General features: G+C 37.6%; 1 protein-coding gene across 3 annotated transcripts; it reads left to right on the top strand.

Moving 5' to 3' along the window:
* Window positions 1–2858: 2858 nt before the first annotated feature.
* Window positions 2859–10599, top strand: GNPDA2 (glucosamine-6-phosphate deaminase 2). Of its 3 annotated transcripts, none has more exons than XM_040065278.2 (7): window positions 2860–3009; window positions 4403–4566; window positions 4864–4965; window positions 5432–5614; window positions 5970–6154; window positions 6248–6422; window positions 9566–10599. In XM_040065278.2, exons 2-7 carry the CDS (start codon window positions 4443–4445, stop codon window positions 9622–9624), a joined length of 828 nt encoding a protein of 275 aa, XP_039921212.1. In that variant the 5' UTR covers window positions 2860–3009; window positions 4403–4442; the 3' UTR covers window positions 9625–10599. The 3 variants fall into 3 exon arrangements, with proteins under 3 accessions (XP_039921211.1, XP_039921212.1, XP_039921213.1); XM_040065279.2 differs by adding an exon at window positions 3189–3396 and having other exon boundaries at window positions 2920–3009; window positions 5970–6422; XM_040065277.2 differs by having other exon boundaries at window positions 2859–3009; window positions 5970–6422.
* Window positions 10600–12412: the final 1813 nt, after the last annotated feature.

Below are 12412 nucleotides of genomic sequence, written 5' to 3'. Positions count from 1 at the left end.
TCTGGATTCACCTGAAGTTGAGGTGGTCCTCCTCAGGTAAAACTCAATGTAGTTTGGGTAGTGTTGAAGTGCAGTTTAAATTCATGGTTACTGAAACACAGGTCTAAAAAAAGTGATCTTATCATAGTAGATGTATACAAATCAGATCACCACAAGTAGAGTAAATTAATTAATACTTATAAAAGGGGCCATTTAGAAAATAAAAGATAGAGAAATCACAGAAAGACTGTTTCCAAAAGCAACAGATACTTATAGTAAATAACTGTGAGACTGAAATCTCTAGTTATGCTACTCAGTGAAACGTAATAAGGAGCTAAGATTTTTTTTTCAGCAGCATCTTAATTAGTAATCGTTAGCTACGACATTCAGTGCATATAGAGCATTTTTCATCTGCTACCTATTAGAATGGAAAATCTGAAGAATGGAAAATCATACCCCAGGTATTTGCATAAAAACAATGAGAGTAAGAATTGAATACTTTTACGAAAGACATGGAATTTGTCTGTCTAATAGAAGCAGCTGATAGCATTGCGAAGTTTCTAAAAGGCAACAAAAAAGCTGCTGTTTAGAGACAGTAGGAGAATGGACAAGTTCCACTGAATGTAGAACAGTACATCACATAATCTCAGATCCCTGGAGCATATGAAACAAGGGGGAGCCTATTACCTGAATTTTCAGTTTTTCTGCAGTGACTAAAAAAAAAAAAAAAAAATCAAGGAAACCAACAAAGCTTTTGGGGGAGGGTGTGATTTCAGGCCTGTAGGTACCCAGGTGTGTGGTAGTATCAAAGAAATCTGTTAACTAGTCTGCTGTATGCAGAAGTAGTTTATCCCTGAGATGTTACATGCAGTCCACAGAGGCAGGAAGAAGGAAAAAAAAAAAAACCAAAAAAACCAGAACTGAAATCGAGAGGCAAAACTTAAGATTGTTACACAGAATCTGAAAATCATTTCCACTGCAAGTATACTCTGAAACAATGACAGCAGCAGAGGCTCAGAGCATGACTCAAGAAATGGTGCAAACCACTATTCTTTAGGACCTGGTAAAATTTCTGAGCTAAAGACTTTATCAGAAGAATATGCATGAATTAAAATTGTTTGAAAGGCTGGTTTTGAAACAAAAGGTATTTTTACTGCTTGCCTGCTAAGCCTCAGGGACCTGAGAAAGACATATTTTCCCTCACAATCTTGCAAACATACCTTCAATGCCCTTGGCAAAGTATTTCTCAATTTTTCACATATATTCAGAATTATGTTGCTTCCTCATCCCCCTACTCCAGTTTCCCCACTCCATTCTGAAGCATGACCCTTTCCACGCACCAAGATCTATCACCCTACACTTGTTTAATTATAGCTTAGCAAAGGCTATGGAATTACTTGACTGCTTTTAAAGCAAAAAATCACAGAATTGTTAGGGTTGGAAGGGACCTCTGGAGATCATCTGGTCCAACCCCCCTGCTGAGGCAAGGGTCACCTGAAGCAGATGACACAGGAATGTGTCCAGGTGGGTTTTTCGTCTCCAGAAAGGGGAAACTTCATGACCTCCCTGGGCAACCTGCTCCAGTGCTCTGCTGTGGGAAATATTAAAGGTAATAAGGCTTTTAGAAATTTGTGAAAGCAGGCCGCAGAAACAGAAAGAGCTGGAGAACTTAAAATCAGCTGTAACTGCAAAGTTTGAAATTACAAAAGGTTACAATAGTACAGCAAGCAAGGATATAAAACAATAATCTGAGTCTTAGGTTTGGCTAGGATAGATCTTATGGCTGCAGAAAAATATGCTCAGCAAGACAGCAGAAAGTTTTAAGCTTAATAATGGAATATTGTTTATTGTTACTAGAAAGCATACAAGTAAGCATTGTTTGAAGCAGGTGTACGTGTGCTTTCCATGACTGGCTAGAACAATTGTCTGTAAGCTTTAGCAATATGTTATAGGCTGGAAAACTTTTAAAATGCTCTGTACAAAAGACATCTTTGGCTGCTGCTGGCAGACATGTCCTGTTGCCATCCTTTAGCTATGTATATCCTGTTATGAGACTGATGCCACAATAAAGGTTCAAGGAATGCCTAGCAGCAGTACTGCCCCGTTCGTGCCCGAAGACCCAACACATTCTGCCACTCTCAAGGTAAAGAAGTTCTTCATGTCAAGGTGGAACATCCTGTGTTTAGTTTATGGCCACTGCTCCTCCTCCCATTACTGGACACCACCAAAAACGGTCTGGCACCATCCTTTGAGATATTTATATGCACTGACAAGACCCTCTCGTAGTCTTCTGTTTTTTAGACCAAACAGCCCCAGCTCCCGCAGACTCTCAAGAGAGATGCTCCAGGCCCCTCATCATCTTTGTGGCCTCCACTGGAGCCTCTCCAGTATCTCCTTGCCTTTCTAGTACTGAGGAGCCCAGAACTGCACGCAGCACTCCAAATGCGGCCTCACCACTGAGTAGAAAGGCAGGATCACCCCTCTCGACCTGCGGGCCACACTCTTCCCGATCTACCTCCAGGATACACCTTTCCTGGCCACAAGGGCACTGCCGGGTTATGGTCAGCCTGTGATTCACCAAGACATTGATGCTTCACCTCACTAATTTTTTCCAGTAACAACGCACGGCTCCTTTTGCAGCTGCGTCATGTAAACATTTAGGTTATAGGGGAACCTCTTCCCATTAAGATCTCAATGTGCTCCGCTGCAGAGCGGCTCCAAGAGGAGCGAGCCGTGCTCCAGGCTGGAGCGCCCCGAGCCGCCGGCAGCTCCCGTGCCCCTCGGCGGGGGCCGGCCGAGCGCTCCCCCGCTGCCGCCCGCTCCCGGACACACACGCCCGGAAATGAGAACGGGAAAAGGATCCATTTCCCGTCCTCGCCTGCCGCTTCCGGGTTGTGCGCCGGGTTCCGCTGGAGGCGGCGGGGCGGGAGCTGCGGGGCGGGCGGTGGTTCCCGTCTTCCTCCTCCTTCACTTCTTCATCTTCCTCCTCCTCGTCCTGGTGCCGCTCGTGGCCGCCGCGGGCTGTCCCGGGTGAGCGGGGCTGGGCAGGGCGCGGCCGTGCGGGTGCCCGCGGGCGGGGAAGCGGAGGCCGCGGGGGCCCGGGGCTGCTGTGCCGGCGGCGCTCCGGCTGCAAGGTCTCTTCCTTTGATAGTGTAGGTTTATTCCTCCCCCCACCCATCTCCAACCAATTAAAAAAAAAAAAAAAAAAGTTCCCTTAGCCGAAAATTCGCGGTGGTTCTGCTGCTGTCCCTGGTTCCCTGCTCTTGGAGAGCATCCCCGTGTTCTCAGCGCAAAATTGCTGGGATTTTATGAAACTGCCCTAAAGCCGCGGAGTCTGTTCCTGCCGGCATGCTTTCCTCCTCGGGGATGTGTGTTAACTCTTTTGGCTACGCGTGGAATACCGTTTCCTTGGCAAAGGTGAGTTTGACTTGTCACGGCTCAGCTGTCCAGGGAGGTGGAGCGGCACAGGGCAGCACACGGTGGTGATCACTTTCTTCCTTCTTTAGTGGTACAAACATGGTACTCTGATAAGTACTTTAATTCATAGCTGTTTTGAAATCAGCCACTCATTTTGGGTCAGCTAAAAGTAGTGTGGCCCTGGGCTGTTCTGTTCTGGCTAAATGCCGAGCACACCCAGACCTGTGAAAAGAAGAACACATCCCAAACTGGTGAAAGAGTCTCAGTCTTTCTGGAGTAATTACTGGACTCTGTTAAACAGAAAAACGAGTTTCACTTAAATGCAAGAGATGCTTGTATACTTCTAGCAACCTTGTTTCCTGGATATTCATCTTAGAAGTTGATACAGTTGCACTCCAAATTTACGTGGCAAAGAAAAAAAGCGACCTCATATGTGTTCCTGTGAATTGTAAACATTTCAAATATCTCTAATGCTTTAATTTCTTCTTTTTTTTTTTTTTCTTTTTTCTTTTTTTTCTTTTCAGATTAATAAACTTACTGAAGCATTGTTAAGGAGCTAGAATGGGGAGTGAAGGGAGTTTTATTTATTTAGTCCCAGTTAGGTATTTTGACTATAGAAACATGGGATTACGTTGGGTCTTGGTTTTTGAAGTTGTAGGCATTAGGCTGGTCACAAGAAACAGGAATTAATCTTGGTATTTAAGTATTTCCTCTTTTCTGATGGTAACACTTGACCATATTGAAGTTTAAAATGGCTTGTTCTCATCTTATTTTAGCTTTTTCCTATTGCTGTATATTAGTCTGTGGATTTTAATAAATATTTAGACTGTAATCTATCATTTGGATTCTGTAGCTTTTCTCTTGATTGTCCAGCTTGAACTCAAACTGCAAGACTGTGGTATGCTAATGCAAGTCATTGGTATAAAAGATGATTTTTTTTATCTCCTCTGTAATAAGAGTTTTATAACTACTCATGTGGTGCTTATTTTTAAACCATTTTCTCCAGGTTTAAGTTTGTTTTATCATACAAGTTCCTCACTGCCATAATGAGGCTAGTAATTCTTGAAGATTATGATCAGGCTAGTGAATGGGCAGCCAAATACATCTGTAATCGTATTATCCAATTCAAGCCAAGTCAAGGAAGATATTTCACACTTGGTCTACCAACAGGCAAGTTTTACTCAAATTCCTTGTAAATAACTTAAGCCTAGAACAATGTTTGTATCACTGCTAGCAGATACAGCATGTACAAGAACATAAGTATTATTTTTGGTAATACTCTGACTTTTTTTTTAAATATGGATTTGATTTCTGTGATAGTTTGAGAAACTGATAAATACTAAATGAAAAGCAGCAGATTGCTTGTATGTTGAAAAGCACTGTAGCAAAATTTGACTGTTAAGACATTTAAATACACTGAAAATGTTGTGCAGATACACAGAACAGTAGAAAAACTTTATTTAACAGGGAGTACACCTTTGGGATGCTACAAAAAGCTGATAGAATATCACAAAAATGGAGATCTCTCTTTCAAATATGTAAAGACTTTCAACATGGATGAATATGTAGGTAAGATATGCTATTATTTGTAAACATACTGTACTATTGTTTTTTGTTTTCTCCTTATAAAACGTTTAAATACTTTGTCAAAGTACCAGGCTAGTCTAGTATGTTTGTACTCCTATATTAGACTGGTGTCCAAGCATTTTTCTCTATTCCTTTATCTAAAAAAATGCAAAAAAACCCACTGGGCTAAATTCATTGTTTCACAGTACTTCTGTAGAAATTATAGTCATGTAATAATGGGACTGCATTTCTGATGAAGACTTGGCACTTTGGGATCAGATGTATGTGGAGGGAATGTAAACCAGTTACCTTGTATGTGCCAACAGGAAGCCTTCTTGATGTAGTTTCAAATCTTGCTTCATTTGACTCAGATTTGCCTTGCATGCCTCACATCAGTTACATATGGACTAGAATTAAGGCTGTTTGGTTAAATCTTGTCATGTGGTAATTTCACTCTGAATTATTTCAGGGCTTCCCAGAAATCATCCAGAGAGCTACCACTCCTATATGTGGAATAACTTCTTTAAGCATATTGACATAGATCCGAATAATGCTCATATCCTTGATGGGAATGCACCAGACTTACAGGCAGAATGTGATGCATTTGAAAAGAAAATTGAAGAAGCAGGGGGGATTGATCTATTTGTTGGAGGTATGAAGACATGCTCTATGGTTAGTTAAAATTCAAGCATGTACACCAATTCTTAAATCATTATTTTCATAACTTGATTAAACCCCAGATTTTTCAATTATTGTGTAAGAAAGTTCTGTGACTAACAAAGAATCAGTTTTAATTCTAAAACAGAATGGTTGGTGTCCAAGTTACTAATGATTTAAGTTTTTATTGAAAGTGGGGAACCAAAGGGAAAGGATGAGCCTTTTTTTTTTTTTTTTTTTTTTTTTTTTTTTTTTTTTTTTTTTTTTTTTTTACTGATTTACAATGTTTAAGGAAATGTGTTTGACTCTCAGGTCTGGAATAATTATTTTTTTTTTTAAACTTTGAAAAGGCATTGGTCCAGATGGCCACATTGCATTCAATGAACCCGGATCAAGTTTGTCTTCAAGAACAAGATTAAAGACTTTAGCAATGGACACCATTTTGGCAAATGCTAAATACTTTGATGGAGACTTATCCAAAGTACCAACTATGGCACTAACAGTTGGTGTGGGTACAGTCATGGACGCTAGAGAAGTAAGAACTCATTTAGTTCTGATTGCATGTGTGTTTTCAAGATTAGTTGGTATTGATACTGGGATTGAAAGTAAAGAGACCTTTGTTTTGCAGGTGATGATTCTTATAACAGGTGCACACAAGGCTTTTGCATTGTACAAAGCAATTGAAGAAGGAGTCAATCATATGTGGACAGTTTCTGCTTTCCAGCAACACCCTCGCACTATCTTTGTGTGTGATGAAGATGCTACTTTAGAACTAAGAGTTAAAACTGTGAAGTACTTTAAAGGTGAGCACTGAATCAGAGGTCATATGTTTACACAAAACCAACAGCTTTGAAATGATATTGATTTAAATCTGAGCCTTCCAATACTTTGCAGTCACTAATGTATAATAATGTTATATAGTCAAAGTATTAAATATTAATTTATTTCTTGGGTTTGGAAAATTGCCAGGAGGCATACTTGTGCTACCTACATTCCAAACAAATCTACTTGGAAAGAGTATTTCCTTTGCTTTGCTTTGAAACAATAGTTTAGTAATCTTTAACTTTTAAACAGCAGCAATCTGGTGTTCCAGAATACAAGTCTTAAGTATACTGGACAGTTTAGCTTAAAAATATCTTACATTTATTAATCTTGATACATTTCCATGCTGCTTTTGCTATGTGCTGTAATGTGATGTCTAGTAAACTGTGATACAGACTTTTAAGCCACCTGAGGACATTTTTCATATGCAATTAGCATAACAATCTACTGCCTTTGAAAACATTGCACCCTTTTACTGTTACGTGTTTTTCATATTTGTAGCAAGTATATTGGGGTAAACTTGAAGTCAGGATATTTGATAGTAGTTGAGATTTCCTAGACTGTATTCTGTTTCACTGAGACAATAGAAGCTGAGAAAAGTAGTTTTCTCCTGACTGTATTAGCACGAACGTGCAATTGTGTTACTCAGTTGTCTTTCTCACTGGAATGAATACCTGTAGTAGCTGAGGTATCAGAGATCAAGATTGTAATTTATTAAATTCTTTTTTAGAGCATTGTATCACCAGTGCTCATATATATATTAGATTGCAATTCAGACATTTCTGTGATTTTTATCCTGATACCTCTTGTGGCCAGCTTGTTAATTTTGGACTTTTCAATATGCTGTTCTCTGCTATGTATTTGTGGGGTAGGAGGTAAGGTTAGTCTTTTCTTGTATCACACTGCTAGATAGTACTTACTGTTGTTTTCAAAGATAAACTTCTGTAACTGCTTGGGTAAGTTTAAAACACTATCCTGTATTTTATATAAGCAGAAGCTTTGCTTGGGAAATACAATCCTAATGTAGAATCACTAGGTATAAATTACACTGAACATTGCTTTAAAAAACATCAAGGGCTACAATTTATGAATGTGTGCTTATGTGTCACTGTATTTAATTACCCTGTAATACACAGCAATAGGACTTTTAAAAAGATGGTTTACTTTAAACTTACTTAATTTTACCTACTCTCAAATCAGTGAGATTTTTTTTTTCGCCCTTATAAGATGGGGGAGAAACCAGTGTGGGTCAAATCTGGAATTATTTCTGAATCTTGATCTTCACGTTAGACTTCTTAGGGAAGATAGGTAGTTCTTAATACTGCAATTTATGGTAGTGATTTATGAAGATTTTTCACCACTTAAAACTTTCAATATGAAACTGCAATTTTTTTTCTTTTATATATTTAAGTACCACACTGGCTGGTAAGTAGATTAACAAAATAACTCTCTTGAAGAATAAAACAGAAAATAAATTTTGAATTTACTAATTTGTCTGCAGATAAGTTAGTTCAGGGTAGTTTTTTCCATACTTATGCATGCTCCTCTTAAAACTGTGTGCAGGAATCTGTTTATTAAAAGCATACTTGAATATACAGTGGGATTTTCCTTTGAAATAATTGTTTTGGCATCTACCAAGTCTGGTACATTCCTTTAGAAAAACTTTTGTTTCTCACTGTTTTTCCTGTAACACTTTCACTAACAGGATTTAAATATTCTTCATTAAATATGACAGAAGCTATACTTTGTAACCATTTTCCATGCATCTAGGAAGTGGGTAATTATTTCCTTTTCATTTCCACTTTTTAGAAGAGGAAAATATTGGTAGGAAGTTAAACATTTTAAAGTTCAATACATGTTTCTAGTTTGCGTAGTGTATGCAGCTGTTACTCTTTCTGGACAAATGACTTATGTCAAATGTATACTTGAGTTTTTGTCACTGTTAAACTGAAAAAATATTAGACTTGATCTAACATCTGTATTTTATATTAAATAATCACACAGTGATTATTAATAGATGCTGCATAAGATGCCTTTTTTTATGGTCACCTACAGTAATGATCTTAGATTGTACAGTTAACTCAAATTTCATGTTGCTGCAGTGACACTGAGGTTGTCACCAGCTACACCATGTAGCAAAGATATTTGAATATTCTTTGCCATAGATAATTATAAAAATATGCAGTACTGCAAGATTTCTTTAATGGTTTTTAAGAAAATTACTTTTAGTGTTGCATATTTTAATTTTAGAAGCTAAATCCTTAGTTCAATGGGCGAAAATGGACGTTTACTTTTCAGATTGTGAACACTGATCATTACTGTTACTCAAGGTGAAATGAGGTTAAAAACCTGCCAGTGATCCAATGTCATACATACCTAGATGTAGGTTACATTTTTACTAAGTTATAGCAAAGTTAAGAAGGAAGCATCTTTCTTATTAATTGCACTGCAGCATTTTCCAGAATTAAAGTAGCTGAAGAGGGAAAAAAAAAAAAAAACAAAACCCCTAATCAGAGCTATGGAGGACTTGTATATGGAAAAAAAAAAAAGCCCAGCTAGAAGAGAAAACAGCTGAACTGCTGAACTTGAGTCTGCACTAAAAGTCTGGATAATTTAATTTTTTTTTCCTGTCTAGGACCACAAGTACATGATTATTACAAAGACTGTATTACCACAATGCTAGAACATTACAAAAGAAGTCAAGCTGTAAAAGTATCACTATGTGTGCAATCTGACTTTTATGGCAAATTGTGGTGTGAGGGAATTACGTTGCTGTTACACAGTTACAGTACACAAAAAAAAAAAAAAAAAAAAAAAAAAAAAAAAAAAAAAAAAAAAAAAAAGTTCATTTGGAAGTATTCCAGATGTGCTTTTTGGGTCTGTTATCAAAGAACTATCTGGTCCCTGCTCAGCTGATACTCAATATGTCATTAGTATGCAAGTGATACAGGAATCTATCTACTGTCTCTGATTCTGAACTACTCTAAATAGCCATTGTTGTTCTCTTCAATGAACTATTTAAAATTTATACTTAGAAGCAAGTTCCAAATAAAAAATGTGGATAGAAGGATACGTTAACGAAGTATAACTAATGTAAAGCTGGCGTTGTTGCTTTCCCCCCAAGGTTTAATGCATGTGCACAATAAGCTTGTGGACCCACTGTACAGTATGAAAGAAAACTGAAAAGAAGACTGAAGAGGAACTCCATGTGGGTCAGCAGCAACAGTTTTAGGTAGCAGATGAGTTCACTGCTATGCAATATGCTGAAAACTGTTTAAAATGGGAAATCCTAGGTACTGTATTTTTAAAAAGGTCCAATATCTGTACACTCACATTCCATCTAGTTGCTGTGTTGTGCATTTTGCTTTAGCATTTGGAGCTCTGTTGGTGGCTGGTACATCACTAAATGGAACAGAACAAACTTGGGAGAGACTGCATGTTATGTAGAGGGGAAAAGCAGAGCACTTACTCTAGCACAGCAATGTATTGCATCTGCCTCATGTTAGAGATGATGACACTTCATTTTCCAGAATTCTTCATTTTTGGCTTGGTTAGTGTAACTACATCTTGCATTTGTTTCTCTAGGCAGTATGGTTTTGGCCTTTGTTAATACTATGGACTTGTAATAGTTGTACAATTTCTACTATGAAATGTTCTGTTTACATATATCTAATGTACACTGAGCTTTTGCACTTGGTTGCCTTAAATTTGTCTTAAACAGTTTTTGGGCATCTCAAGTCCTGCTGTATATTTCGGGCAAATGAAGATACAAAAACAGTGCCTAAAAATGCACCAAATTCTTCAAAGTTACAACTTGCTCCGTGGATAAAAATTAATTAAACTTCTGCAATAGCACTTTTTCCTCTCATGTACTTCAAATTACTTTAGGATTTTTATATTTTTGGTATCAAGCTTTATACAAAAGGAGAAATCTCAGCGTTCCTTCCTGGAGGTACCTGGTCAATTATATAACTGATGTTACAATTAAATGCCTGAAAAGAGGTTAATTTACAGGACTATAGTGTCTGCAAATGATCATTTAAGCCAGCTGTTAATCACTTTTTCATTGTATCATTATAAACATTGTGCTGTTACAAGGAATGTTATTTCCTACTTTGCATATAAGTAAAACTTAAATATAAATCTCTTGATTTCAAATTTGCTTCATTTCTAATATAAATTATCATGAGTAAATACTTCAGAATTTCAGGGAGTGAGCAAGCACTTAAGGAGAAAGGTAAGTTTACTGATGGCTTTTATTGGGAAAGCCCTTGTGTGAAATACTCACGGCAAGGAAGTGCAACTAAGCGTAATTTCGAGAATTTAACTTTTCAACTAAATGACAGGCATGTAGTCTTTATTACAAAATCACATTATCTCCCCAAGGCTGTGGCAGAGTCTCATCTAGGCTTACCCCTCTCATAAATGGTCTTAGAGCATCCTTTCAAATCTGGACTGTTCTCTGATTCCGTGAAATTACAGAAGCATGGAAGAATCTGTCTATAGCAGTCTAGGAAGACAGGCCCGGTGTTTCATTTCTCAGCAGTACATTGAACATCCACACATTTAAAACAGGCTTTAAGGCTCAGTTTATGCAATGTATTTTTTGAAGCAACATTGTGAAAAAAGTTGAATAGATTGCCTTTCAGGAGAATGCTGTTCCAGGTAATGTATGACTAAAAAGTGCAGTATTCAGTTTGCCATTAGCCTTTCCAGCTAAGCAAGTTTCTAAAAAATTCTAATACAAAAAGCATGAAACTAAAAGTAGTAATTAATTTGGTTAGTATTAAAGCAATTGAATCATGTTTTTATCTTCATCATCATCCTTCACATGGCAAAATGGAGAATTCTGTTGAAACAATATTCTTGTTCTTTATTACAGCACACCTTTCAGCCATGTGCCTCATTTGGCAGCCTTACCAACTAAAGCCCTTTGTGTTCTCAAAATGTGCAAGATCACAGAATTGGTATCTTTTCTCCCTTTTTAATTACTCGACCTTCTGTGAAACACAGGCCAGTTTACATACTGGTACAGCAGAAACTGTCTATCCTTGAGTGGGTCTGGGACTGTTTCTGCCTCTTTTAATGAACAGTTTTTAGTTGTTCTCCAGCTTCTTTCTCTTGTTCCACTATGTAGTTTTTTTTAAATTATGAGTGTTATAGGATGTAATTTTTTTTAAGTACTACCACACTCTTTCCATTATTTCATTTCTTAAGATACTTCCATTCATTTTATGAAATACTATTTCTTCAGGAGAGTACCTTCCAAACTTGTCAACTACCAAGAGCAAGTCAACCCTTTAAGTTGCACAAAATTTAACCTGTTACTCTGCAGTAATGACAAAGCAAGCATTTTCAAGTTTAGTAGGTCTTAGGAGTAAATTCTAAGTTAGCTTAGCACATCAAGGTTACCATTTTATTCTTTTTCTCATTTTAAGGTATTTTCAAAGGAAAGGGGCAAAAGAAAAAGTAACTAGACAGAATCAGGTACTTATGTGCCAAAACCTAGTACTTCATGTACTATACATGTACTAACCAGTTCATTGGCTCATGTTCTCAAAACTGATATATGTACAAGTCCTCTCAGAATTAAGACTCCAATTTGTATTTTTTTTTCTGCCTCAGGTGACTATAGTAAGGCTAAAACAGATTCTCAAGGCATCTTTATCCATCTATGTAACTCAGGTAACACAGACTTGATGTGTCACTCAGCAAGGATGTGATTTACTGTCTGAATAATCTTTAGCTTACCTTTAGCTTCTACCTTGTTCCTCAGTACAGAACCAGTGCTTTCTTACAGGTCTAGTTCAAGGAGTAGGGAGGACCTCGTTTTAGCTCCTTTGCTCCTAGCATGTATCCCTGCATTTGTAGTTCCTTAAATGCTAGCATTTACAGGGGAGGAATAATAAGTATGTTAGAGAGCCTTTATCCACAGCATCCTTCCTTTCTTGAGGTCAGCAGCAGCAGCTTA

The sequence above is a fragment of the Hirundo rustica genome, chromosome 5 (assembly GCF_015227805.2).
Source record: "Hirundo rustica isolate bHirRus1 chromosome 5, bHirRus1.pri.v3, whole genome shotgun sequence".
NCBI classification, from domain to species: domain Eukaryota; kingdom Metazoa; phylum Chordata; class Aves; order Passeriformes; family Hirundinidae; genus Hirundo; species Hirundo rustica.
Note: the sequence above shows the minus strand (reverse complement) of the source record. Positions and strands in the feature narration are given on the sequence as shown.